This window comes from Corapipo altera, unplaced genomic scaffold (assembly GCF_003945725.1).
Source record: "Corapipo altera isolate COAL_440 unplaced genomic scaffold, ASM394572v1 79, whole genome shotgun sequence".
Classification (NCBI taxonomy): Eukaryota; Metazoa; Chordata; class Aves; order Passeriformes; family Pipridae; genus Corapipo; species Corapipo altera.
This window is the reverse complement of record NW_020884927.1, coordinates 2,954,338-2,967,626: the sequence shown is the minus strand read 5'-3', so window position 1 is coordinate 2,967,626 and position 13,289 is coordinate 2,954,338. Positions and strand designations below refer to the sequence as shown.

At 47.8% G+C, this 13,289-nt stretch overlaps 1 protein-coding gene and 1 long non-coding RNA gene across 11 annotated transcripts in view; one reads left to right on the top strand and one right to left on the bottom strand.

Moving 5' to 3' along the window:
* DNM3 (dynamin 3) overlaps positions 1-7,237 on the bottom strand; it is a 171,236-nt gene extending 163,999 nt beyond the window's left edge. For 9 of the 10 annotated variants that reach the window (XR_003530162.1, XM_027658458.1, XM_027658453.1 and 6 more), the window contains exon 1: positions 7,048-7,237. Coding sequence is in view for 9 of the 10 variants with exons in the window: in XM_027658458.1 (XP_027514259.1) it covers positions 7,048-7,193 (146 nt within the window). In the remaining variant the exon portion in view is untranslated. Of the gene's footprint in view, positions 1-6,325; positions 6,489-7,047 lie in introns of those variants that run through there. The other variant, XM_027658461.1, reaches the window with a different exon arrangement.
* Positions 7,133-13,169, top strand: LOC113954307. The gene is made up of 2 exons (XR_003530167.1): positions 7,133-7,245; positions 13,030-13,169. It is a non-coding gene; the product is annotated as an uncharacterized LOC113954307 (long non-coding RNA).
* The last annotated feature ends 120 nt before the right edge of the window (positions 13,170-13,289 follow it).

The window sequence follows — 13,289 nt, the reverse complement described above, 5'->3', positions numbered from 1 at the left end:
TAAACAACGTATCGAGTGCCTAAGGTTAACCTGGCTTTGATGATGCCATCTATGAGGGTAGAAATCTATCTGTATTACAGCAAATAGGAAACCTCCTGCATATCTGAAGAATGAAACCTCGGTGATTTTGCACAGGAGCTATGATGCAGGAATACCATGCTAGGTACTGAATTAAAGCTTAACTTCCACACACAAATTATAAAAGCTGACATTATCACTAGACACTTGGGTTGAAAACCTCTCTTATCTACTACTACAGTTCTCCTTTACATCCCAGAGGCTATCACAGACAACAGTGCTTGGCAGTACATCAAAGCCCAGCATGCAGTTAAATGGGATTTTGCTCCTCTCTAGTTCAATAATGCTGCCTTGTTCATCGCGGTGCAACTTGCTGAAGAAAAAGATGCAAGGTCACAGTTAAATAATGCTCATTTCCTGTTCTCAGCATATTTACACTACAGGCTTTGCACTGCAGACACAGAGCATTAAAAGGATTCCCAGTAAGCCCTTACACATAAGCACAGCAAACAAGGTGAGTTCACAGGCTTCTATTGACTGGAAGGCCTTATTACAAAAGGCACTGTTTAAAAAAAAACACCCACACAATAAACAAATAAAAAGCAACCCAACAAACAAAATCAGAAAAAGCAAAAAAGGTCTCTGCCCCTCTGTGCTTGCAATCTAGGCAGACATTGTTTAAGAAACCCATAAATACTTAGAGGACTATCATCAATTTGCTCGGTGATCAACTGATGGATGGCAAACCACAAACACAATCTCTCTCAATGACTAAGCTGTTAGAGGCACAAACTAAACACCAGCAAGGGTCCCTGTTTGGGATGAGGAAACACTGCTACATCTCAGCTGTTCAAAGTAGAATCCAAGATTTGGTTTTGGTGCCAGAGAGGAATCTAAATCAGCCATCACACAAAGCAGAGAAATGCATAACAGCAAGTTTTAGACTACAATCACAGTTATCCCATGCTGATTTTAAGATTATATGCTAACATCTTCTTTGCAGATAGAAGCAACTTAAGACCAAGTGAAGACTCAAGGCACGTGTGGATACATATGCAGGTAATGTTTAAAAACCAGACTGAGGTCATACAGTAAATGAGTGGTAGAGAACAGTGTACACACTTCTATGTTTCTGCTGCCAACCATAGCAGCATCACTCCCCATGTTTACTGGTGAATGCCCAAACAATCACACTGCTAACATCTATTTATCTAAACTGTAAAGCTTTGTTTGCTCTTTCATCTACAAAGGAAAGTGACTTGAGCTTGAAGCAGCAGCAACAATGTCCATCAAGACACAACAAGACAACAAAGGTGTTGGTTAGTTGTTGATTTCAACACTACAAATTCCCAAGTGTGGGCTCCTTCCTGAAGGCAGCAAATATCAGGATTTATAACATTATGCAAGAGCCTAGGGAGTTAGACAGTCTGTTGAACCTTCAGAAGTGTCTCTGTAAAAAGAACCAGGAAAAGTTAAGTGGATACCTATGGCCTGGGAAAAAAAAAAAAAAAAGGAAAAAAAAAAACCACAAACCCGTCACAAGATGACTGTTCTCCTTGAAAAACTATCAGAGGAGTGCAGTCACCTTTGGTACCTTGATGGACTGAACTCCCAGTAACAGCTGCCACTTAATTCATAGCACTGATTTCTCAGAAGGCAGTCGAGACCAGACTGAGCTTTTTCTGAACATTGCTTTTTGCAGGGTTTTGAGGTTTTTCTGAAGTCTAGGTCTCAGACTTCAAATACTTCGCTTGTGTTCACTAAATACTGCAATGCCCTGATCATACAGAGTGTGCTGAAGTTTTAGTAAGACTGTGTATTCTCACAGGTATACCTTACAAAAGTGTTAAGTGTTATTTACTGATTTAGAATCCCTGTAAACTGCTTGATACACTGAACTTAAATGCCAGAATATAAGTCAGAGCTCCCTACACTATGCCTCATTACAGAGTACAGCTTTTCTTAAAATAGAAGAAATATTTCAACTGGCAAAATTTAAATGCAAAAAACCAAAATAAACAGATCCTCAAAGTAGTTTTAGAGGAAAAAAGTTACTTTACATGCCTGTGTGGGGGGAGAAAGCAGCAGATTTGTTTGTATATCTGTTTTTAACTACTCCTTTACTTTACTTTGTATATATCAATTCTCAAGACATGAAAAAAAAAAATAAGTCCACAATGGAGTTACATGTAAGGACAAAACTAGACCATTTGTATCCCATCTAAACAGCCAGTTTGTTCTGCATTATGTAAATGTAAGAACTTATTCAGGGAAGAAACCCAAATGAGCCACTGTCTCATTTGCTACTGTTTCTAATTAATGAAATACCCAGAAACAATTCCTGCTTTTGTTGCACCAGAGTATTTTGATAACTAGGCTAATACACTCAATACTGTACTCAAAGCTGCACAATGGCTTAATTAGTCAGGAAAAGGAGTGGCTGATTCTCATTTCCAGAAGATCCTTAAGATTAAAAAAGGATACACAGCACCACACTTCAGTTTGTATCTCCAACTGCTTAGCTTTTCACGCCTGTTTCACAAAAGAGGAGAATTTTCTGTAATAAAGTTTTTCTGTCAATACCTAGTAGCTAAAAGAATAAAATATCGGCACCGATTTTAACTACCTCTCCCCCAGGACACATCTAAGTATGTGCCGACATTCTTTGGAGAAATTCTCTGCTTTAGCAGCCAGATTTAAAGTCCTGTCTCTTCTCCTAATGACTCAACGCAGTCTTTTCACAACCGCCATCTCAAGCAAGAAAAGAACGAGCTGAGCACACAAGGAATCGTAATTTGAAAAAGAAATAATCAGTACATATGTCATAATAAATAGCTACACGACATGCAATGGCCTAAGATTATCCAAAGTGTCTCAGATCAAAAAGCTGTAAAGCTGAATTATACAATCAGACCTCAGGCTCTTAAAACGAAAGTGCTTGTTTGATTATGACTGACAGGCTTACAATCAGGAGTTCACATCTCTTATAAAACAATTATTTGGCCACATGCAGTTCATATTATATTAAGCAGGGAAGGAAGTGAAGAGCTTTTAGGTTGGAAACCTAATTATTAATTTCTCGCTATTTTTAAGAATAACACAAGGTTCTAATTTCTGAGGAAGGAGGCCCTGACAAGGTAGCCTGCAGTCTGTGCCTTCAGTTATCCTAAAACCCCCTTTGGACATAGGGAATAATAGAAAGTGCTTTCTCTCCACATGCAGTTTTCAGGGATTGTTTCCTGCCATTAGTGTTCTTTAAGGAACCCTATTATTATCAAAAGCAAGATGTTTAAAAAGCACAAACAACGTATAAGTTCATGGCTCTGCACTGCTCGGTAGCACAGCAGTATGCCCAGGCCAAGTACCTGTCTCCCACTGGCATCTGCTGGGATTTGTTGTTTGACTCCCCTCTGCATTTTGAATCTCTCTCTCCCATCAAATTCCACCACAAGATTGCACTGGATTGTTTGCTTCAAGCACTGGCCCAGCATTTTACAGGCACATTTACTTCTCTTACAAAGAGAAGCAGGTAGGAAGAACATTTGCTCTTCAGACAATCCCATTTCCTCAAACAAGTGCCCTGAGCTCCAGTTATGAAGACATGAAGGTCTAACCCATAAATGGAAATGACTGCTGTCCTCAGGTGCTCTCTGGAATCTCTGTTTCCATCTAAATATAACCAGAATTCTGAGAGGAAAACCTTCAAACACAGTCCTTGACTACCAAAAGACACTGTCTCCTTACAGAGGAGCAAAAAAGTAAAGAGGAAACTCTCCAAATATCTTAGAGGATGCTAATCCAAATAGCAACAGTAATGGACACACTGGGAGATTTGACACTGCCCCATTCCAGCTGTGCTCAAAGCCAGCCTACAACAACATAAGTAGTTCTGGGTGTCACACAATTCCTGGAGCAGGCAAACGTGCAGAATTCATCCTCATTTGACACCAACACAGATCACAAGTAAACTAATCCCAAAATATTCCCTAACTGTTGTTAGTTACTAAGGATGCTGTGTGCACCTAAACAAGCCTTGGTGCTATACTGGGGACAGTGATGGACACATGTCACTCAGCAGCTTGAGAAAGAACAGGACCTTGATCCCACTTCCAGACCATCTGCCAGCCCACAGAACTGTGCCAGAGCAAGATTCCTCTTAACCTCTCTGAAAAATTAAGGCAGTGCATAAACTGGATGGTGGGTAATGCAATATCTCCCATGCTTACTGGGCTCCATAAAGAAATTTCAACTCTGATACCACCTGCAAGCTAGAAAATAGGTTTCCACTGTCCAAGTGGAGAAAAGTAATCTTTGCACAGTTAAAGTCCCTACAGAAAGTCTTCTGTAGGGAAACAGGCACAACAGTCTAACGGCTACAGGCAGCAGAGAATAGCAACCTGATCCTAGAGTTCAGAACCACCTTACCAGCCTCACTAAAGCTCCACTAACAAATACTGAGGTTATCAACCAGCAACATGTTTGTAGCAAGACCCTGCCCTCCACATGGGAATATCATGCCTTCCTCATACCAATTACAGCTATTCCTGAAGAGAGGAGCTCTTGAATCTCTCCCTGAAGGCTGAGTTCAAAATCTACCAACGGTAATGACTCACGTAGTAAAAAAACAAACCCACAACCACCAAGAAAACAAACCCCAAAAACCCCAAAACCCCCCATGAGAATTAATGCTCACACTTGAGAGCAATGCAAGGACTCTTATTTTGCCATCAGTTTCAAAGCTGTGTCATTGTTACTCGAAGTTCCCTGTGTGGGTAATCCCAGAGCACACAACATACCACCGACAAAGAGAAACAAGCACAGCATGTCTCTACAAGGAGACTTACTACCTCTATGAGACATATGTGGATTAAACAAACTTGTTTGCAGAAAGCAGCTGCATTATCCCATAAAAACAGATCCTAGGGCTTACTAAAAAGAGACACAGATCATTTGCCTGCTGATCTGACAAGCGAAATCCTCTTCCGATCTCATGGATATTTATTAATCTGGTTCTGAGGGTTCACAACCAAGTTCTCACAGCTTAGCAAGTGCACATCTGCTGACCACATGTACTCGCTCAATCTACAGGAAAGGCACGTGGAATAGGTTTGAAGCAATGCATTCTAATGTCATTTTTGCAATAGGCTCCAAGGTTGCAAGTAGGGATGTACTACATATCAGCTCATGCTGAATCTCTAAAAGTTACAACAACTTGGAACTCTGAAACCGAGTTGAAAGAATCCAAATTCCAGATCCCATGTGACATAGACACTCTAGTGCTTCTCAGTAGCCTGTAAGCTTTTCTCTGAAGAGACTCCCTTGCAGTGTCTGCGGGCTACACAGGGAATGGCTACGTGAGCAAAAAAGGCATTGCCTTTTGCTTTCCTTCATAGTTCTTCCCAGAAATGCCCACGCCTCACTTGTGCAGCTGGTTCCAACCTCTTGTCCAAACGGGCCAGATCAGCACAAACTGCTCACTTCCACCTTCTGCTCCAGCCAGGCGCACCCAGGCGGCTGGGCGGGGGTGCGCTGCACTCAAAGGAACAGCTCCACCTGCGGATCAGATGGAGCAGATCCCCCCGGCAGCGGAGCAATAACAAGCATCTGGGAGCAGTAAGATCAGCACAGCTGGATCCAAAGACCGACATCAGCGCACAGCCCATTACACAGCACAGCTCCTCTCCCAGATGCGTGCCACCCCAGACAAGGCTTTCCCACGGGGACCAGAATATCCTCACTGACAAGAAAGATGAAATCGCCTTTTCTCCTCAGCACACATACTTTGCACAGCTTCGTGGACACATAGATCAAAAAGTGAAAGGGTTACCAAATTACTTTTTAAGGACTTGTTTAAAGAAAACGGTCATAATTTGACGGCCAATTGTGCTTTCTGGGGCTCTCATTTATGCTTTCACTACTCGAGCGATTAGCAGTACTGTCAACGCCAGTAGCTAACTACAGTCTCCAAGAAGAACGAAGAGGAAGAACTGACATTTAACACAGTAAATTCTGAAGCAGAGCTGAAGAACAACCGCATAGAATTTTTATACTGTATATCAAGAGCTGCTGCAGCCTGACACATGGCCAGGTTGTGGAGCGACACAGAGTTTAATATTACCTTCAGTGAAGACCTCCACACATGAAAGTTCCTCAATCACCGACACACACCAGTATTTTGACCTTATAATCCAGGCTGAGCTCACAGCTCCGCTCCGGGAGCACCAATTCCCTCCCTCCCATCGGGAGCCCGCAGCTATTTGCGGCAAACGCAGCAGGAACTTTATCAGCACGTGAAGCCCGTGTTTACCTCGGGCCATCTCCAGAGGCACTGCCTGCCCGTCGAAAAGCAGCACCTGAACCGCCAGGCTCCCCTATTTTCATTGTTAGGAACGATGCTAATGTCGCACTTGGCGATCCCGAAGGTCTTTTCCAACCTTAATGCCCCTGTGATTCGAATACCCACGGGCGCGACACGACGGTGCGAATTGTAAAGCGATGGGACGGGCGGGATGAGCAGCCCAGCGCCATCACCCCACCGAAATTAGGGTTTGGGGCTTTAAACACCGTGTGCCCTTCGGACAGCGGTCAACACATACACACACACATACATACATACATACATACATGCACACATACATACACACACACACACACACCGGGCGCACGAACGCGCTCGCAGCGGAGCCGCGGCGCCTTCCCCGCAGCGCGCACATCGCATAGCGGGCACCGCCGGGCCAGGGCCCGCCTCGCCACCCCCGCGGCAACCCCGGGAGGGCACCGAGCACACCTGGGGAAGGGATGTCGGAGCCGCGGACGGGCCCCCGCGAAACCCCCCCAAACCAACCCGCCCGGGCCCTCCCCCGCCCGTGCCCGCCCCCCCCCAACCCCGTCGCTGGGGGGGGGGGGGGGGCGCGCGCCGCGACCGTTGGGAAGGGCGCGAGCCCCGGGGTCGGGGGCGCGCGCGTGTGCGCGTGTATGTGTGTACGGGAGCGCGGGGGAAGGGGGGGGTCCGCGCCCGCCGCCTCTCACCTGGAGACGCAGTTCTCCAGCACGGAGCTCTTGCCGGCGCTCTGCCCGCCCACCACCGCGATCTGTGGCAGGTCGAGCAGGCAGTTCTGGCCCAGCGCCGCGAAGGCGTCCTGCAGCCGGTTGACCAGCGGGATGAGCCCCTCCATCCCGCCGCCGCCTCCTCCACCCGCCGCCTCCTCCACCCGCCGCCGCTGACAGGTAACGGGCGGCGCACTGCGCATGCGCCCCTCCTCCGGGCTTGGGGGCGGGGCCTCCGTGGGGAGGGCACGCCCTCTCCCGGTGCGGGTCCCGCTGTTGTCCCAGAATTGGTGCTTTTTCCCGGTGTTTACGAGGCTGGTCCGCACACAGAGTCGAGGTGTGTGATTTATTTACAGTTCTGTGCAGAAAGGGGGGCTGGGTGGCAAGTCCTTTTGCCATTCACGACGACTACCAAAAGTTTTCACATTTTAGCAAACAACACGGCATTAGTGTTCATCGGCTACAAGTTGCCTGGTTGTCCTGTTAATTAGTACTCTATCTTCCATGGGTTAATGATGCTCTCGTTTCTCATGGTAATCAGTCCGCATGCTCCGTCTTTCTCTTTTTCTGAGCTGGTGGGATTCCTGGATTGGTGGTCTGTGAATCCGTGGCTGTGATCTGCCCCTGCCAGAATTGCCTGTTACCCAGTCAGAGATGATTTCAGCACAGTTGCTGAGTTGACTTTATTGGTTTCTTCCTTATCTTGGTGGTTCTGCCAAATGTCCTTGTAAACCATACATTCTGAATTCTTTGTGTCCACTATCAGCGGTACATCCTTCTTCCCGAGCTTCGGTAACCTCCCCCTAGGTCTGAGCTCATTGAAACAAATCAAGCCCTAAACCTTAACAAGGCAATTCTACTGACAAGTAATTTATCTTTCTAACATCAGGACATCACTTACAGCTTGCTATTTGTTTCACGGATTAAATCTCCTTTCTTGCTGATTAGGCTTGAAAGTATACAGAGATTAAACATCAAAGAATGTCTTTTCTTAAGAGAATTTTTACATATTCTACATTTTACAGCACCACCAAGAAGGGCTGAGCCACGGGAGCCCGAGGTGGTGGGGGGGTCCTTTCTGCTCTTTCTGTGGGGACACCAGCAGAGCCTCCTGCCAGTCACTGTCCCGGGGCAGCTGCTCACAGGGAGCATCCGTGGGGTCCTCCTGGCATTCTGGAGCCCCCACTGACAACTCAAGTGGCTGGGTGGGCTCATCCCAGCTTTAGATACCAGCACTTTAAGTACACCCAGCTTTAGATATTTATAAATATCTAAAAGGGGGATGCCAAGGAGATGGAGCCAGGCTCTTCTCTGTGGTGCCAACCACTAGGATGAGACACAATGGGCAGAAACTGATGCACAGGAAGTTCCACCTGAATACAAGGAAGAAATTTTTCACTGTGTGGTTGACCACACACTGGAACAGATGCCTAGAGGGCGTGGAGTCTCCCTCACTGGAGACATTCCAGAACCATCTGAACTCAATCCTGTGCCATGTGCTCTAGGATGACCCTTCTTATGCAAGGAGGTTGGACCAGATGACCCGCTGTGGTCCCTTCCAACCTGACCCATTCTGTGATTCTATCCCTGCCTGAGGAAAAGCCATCTGTGGTGCTGGGACCCTCAGGCACCAGGTGCACAGTTTGCCCAGGTCAGCACACTGACCATGAGGCCATCAGGCTTCCCCTTGATCCCAGCTGGCCACCCCCTCCTGCTGGTGGAAGGGGCCGCAGTGTCCCTTGAGAGCCCCTGAACACAGGACTGCGGCCCCCTCCGGCACCCAGGAGAGGTTTCCATGCCCTCTTCCTCAATGACTTCTGTCACTGGACTGGGAAGAGGGCCAAACTGGGAGCCCATGGAGGAGCCAGGTTCCGCTGGCCGGCATGGGACCTGGCAGACAGCTGGCTTCAGCACTTCCCAATCTGCAGAGCGGGGAATTTTGGAGCAGTCCCAGTGGCTGAATTCCTCCCAGCTCCTGCCTGCAATGGGAACAGGAGCAGCAGGAACCACGATCCATCCCTGTAGCACGTGAGTGTCCCTGGCAAACCTTACAGACACTCGGCCATGGGTGGAGTGCTGGCAGGTCAGTCACCTTCACCAGAGCCGTGGCAGGGCAGGCCCAAGGAGATGGGTCTGGCTGAGCTGGCAGCAGGTGGATGGCTCAGGAACAGGCTGGGAAGCAACAACAAGATCCAAGCCATGTTGCTGCAGTGGGTTCAATTTAAAAATGCACACTGAGGCTAAGAGCTCAGGCAAACAACAGAGATGAGGTTTATCTGTGATTACTGGCAGCAGTCACAACATGAAAATATCCAAAACACAGGCTTTGGAGTCCTGCAGCGATAAAAGTTATCCTCTGTATTAAACCAGACACCGGCCTCACTCAGCATGCAAAGCAAAACAAAAGGGAACTGTGAACATCCCGCAGGCTGACGGAGACTAATGATCTGGAGGATTATCAAAACTTCTTGGCCAGAACTCCCAATAAGTGTGAAAAATTACTCCCTACAACAGACTAACTTATAACTCTGGAAACAAATGAACAGTTTTTAATCGGCATAATGCAGGCTTTGCCGCTGCAGTTAGACCACAGCATCTGGGAAAAGCCTTGCCATCATTTCTATCTAGATGGGGCCTGGGAGTTATTGACATAATTATGCCAATTAGCAGCATGATTATTTCTTTCCCCACTCCTGAGAAAGCAGGCTATGCCAGGAGGCACTAGAGTAGCTGCCTGGCCTTCCTCCAGTTCACGGGTTTCTACGGAGGCTGGAAGCCGGGAAGAACAGGATCACATTCTGGCCAAATCAGCCTCGTCTGAGCATCAGAGCACTGTGTGCTGCCCCCATGAAATAATTAAGATCCGTAGAAGAGCAGCCTGGCAATAGAATTGCACCTCCACAGGAGACAAATGAAGATTGGAAAAGGCACGATGCCTGAGGAGTAACGCTATGCACACCTGATAACCTAAGGATAACCTGTCCTTTCCCTTCCAGTCTTTAGATTACATCTTTGTTTGCTTCCATGATTAAAATAACATAAATTAAGAAAACACCTTAGACTATGAAAAGTCTGAGTTATTCCCCCAAGTCTGGGAAGTTCATGAATCAAACTTTCTGTCTGGTGAAGCAGAGTTAAAGCTGCCAAGTCACCACACTCACCCCACGACTCCATCACTTACAAAAATCCACTCTCCCCTCAGAAAAAAAGCTACAAGCAGCCAAGGGTAGATTTCCCATCTTCTGGAAAAAGCACAAACATTTTCATTATACATGCCCCTATTATCGTGAGGGTGCTCGTTTTTCCAACAATTCCAAGAGAGCAGTGAAGGAGAGAGGAAGGGCACCCAAGTGTATCTTCAGGTCTCTGCTTTTCCTAAATGACTTCTCTGGATGGCTTGTTCCAAACCCCCGTGTGGAGCCCAGCCTGGCTTTTTGAATTTGCCAAGATTCATAGTGGCTAAATTAAAGGAAACAGGGGTACTGCTATCAGAGACCATTGCAAAGGTTCATGTAATGAATAACCATGAAATATAAGACCCAAAGCAGTGTCAGGGGGCCATGCAAGAAACTGTTTTCTGGGGAACAACTGAGTGTGATCCTCAGGAGCATAGAGCTGCTCACTGGTTAACCAGCTAAACACAATCTACTTTTACCCTCTGCTCAGTTGTGCCCCACAATATTTGTCATTTCATTTTGCCATGTGCCAGGCTCAGCAAGCAGAGAAAACCACCTCCCCTGGCACAGCAGGAAGGCTGCCCTGCTCCCCAGGGTGACGTGCCAACTCCATCAGCATGGTCTGATGTCAGATGTCACCAGCAGCCTGGCCAGGGCCTCCTAGCCCTGTTAAAGCCCCCAGCGCATTTCAGATCAAGCCTACAGACAGCAAGTTTGTCCTGCCATGACTTTCAGAAAAATATATGGCAAAAATAGCCTGGCTTCAGGGTGCAGCTGTAGCATTCAAGGCCACAAACTTACCCACAGACACTTCTCCCTAAGCAGGCAGCATGACGTTAAAGCTGAGGACATTTGGATCAGGTCCCCAGGCTGCTTTATAAACACACACCAGTGCAATTCCCTTCATGAAAAATGAGTTGTATATAAAATATCAGAGCAGACTTGCAGATGCCTGCAGTGAAGAGCCAGGCAGGATCCCCCAGCCGGCAGAGCAGGCAGGACCCTGTGGGGAGCAGAGCACAGAGGAGGCTGCATCCTCTCCCCAGGAAGAATTAAGAAGAGGCGGGTTCCTCCACACTTGCTCTTCTCCCCAGGGACTTTCCTCACCTCCTTCTTGCTTCAGATACAAACCCAGAGTCTTGCAGAGCTTTTCAGGCAGCTGATCAGCACAGAGCAGGGGGAGGTGTAGCCAAGGAGCCCGTGCAGGGGGAGTTCCCAGGTTCTCAGCAGCACCTGGCTCTGCAGTGGAGCTGCACGAAGGTGCCAGCCAGCACTGTGCCTGTGTACCTGCCAGGAGCAGAGCTCCAGAGCTCAGACCTTGAAGCTGCAAAAGACAGAATTCAAGCCAGTGAAAGAAAGTCAGAGCGGCCGCAGAGCTGTGATTAGAAGTAGTGGCTGCAGCATTTCTCCCTGTAAAAAGGATGTGCTTTCTGCCTTCCCCCCACAGCCTGGGGCACTGCTGACTCACTGATCGTGGGACAGTGACAACCCAGTCTCTGTCCCATCTCTCCTCTCTCCTGCCCTGTGACCTCCAGCTGCATTCTTTAGTCGGGTGCATCCAGTTCCAGGGTAGAAAAAGGGTACTGTGCTGCATTGCAGCCTGCAGAGACGTTTCCCAGCTGCCCTGAGCACCCCAGGAAAGAGCTGTACTCCCTCACTGCAGCCTGGCAGCACGCCTGCTTCCTTGGTCACAAAGCCAGGCAAGCCAAGTGCTTCCCCAAGGGAAGATTTCATGTCCAAAACACTCCCCATATGCTTCCACCCTCCGGGAAATGGCTGGTGCAGCCCTTGCTGTGATGTGACCCTGCCATGCCTGGACAGCAGCAGCATCACCAGGTAGCCAGGCTCTTCCCAGGTGAAGGGAATCAGCCTCAGCACTTAGTCCCTGCAGCTTTTATTACTGCAAAATCTCTCCCAGCTGCTTGATGTACTTTCAGCTGGTGACAGTATGTCCCCTGTCCACCTCCAATCTCTTCCCTAGAGCCCAGCCACTTCCAGTCCTTCTGCAGAGCAGGGACCTGTGTTGTGACACCTGAAGAGGTTTATACCATCTGGGGTGTCTGTGTGGCATCCCACCTCTGCCTGCCTCACAGTGTCACTGTCCTGCCAGCTGCCTGCCCACACGGTCACCCCGGGGCCAAAGAGCTTCCATGGCTGGGCATGGCCAGCTGCATCCCTCCACCTGAGATCAGGAATCCCAGGGCTGACCCATCAACTCCCTGTGTCTCATTCACTGGAGTGGCAGCAGGACGGGGATGTGATGCTTTGAGAAGGATTGGGACTGCACCAGACCAACATCCCCAGCTGGCTACAGCCTCACACCTGAGCCATGGGATGAGTTATGCACCGGTCTGTTTCTGTGCTGGGAAAACCAGAAAGGAAGAAGTCAACATCTTGGCGCCAGTGGAGGTTGCTAAGTGACAGCAGAGCTTGTTTCTATCCCGCCACTTACAGCGTGCCTACGCTGCAAAGGAAGTAAGTGAGGAGTAAGGGATGTAAACATGAGTATATTGCCAAAACACTCAACAGAACACACAGTTGCCAAACATATACATTAGCTGCACGTTTTGGCTGCCAGCAGAGAAATATTTACAACGTGTCAATTTTTCAGCCTTGGAGCATTTTACCTGCAGAGGAAGATTTTGTGTATTTGCAGCACTCATGAATTTGCCAGTTTTCCAGCTGAAATTTATTTCCAGACCAAACTTGTAGCCGCAAGGACAGCTGCAACGAACTGAGATTTCATCCTTACATTGTTTCTAATAGATGGCTTTTGTTTTTCCACCAGGATGTGGCGTTACGCAGCATTTGGGAAGCACAACAGAAAGGCAGGACTGGACAAGGGAGGGATGAAGGCAGCCTTTGTATGAGCTCCTGGGGAAGAAAGGAGATGGTTTTGGTGAAATAAAGGGCATACACACAAACCTATGTCGTTGGAATTATGTTGAGAATTGCATACTAAGTTAAAAATAGCCTAAATGCAGCACTGCTGATCCAGTTGAGAAATTTGCCATTGCTAAGCTGGGTGGATAATAGATATCTTTCAAA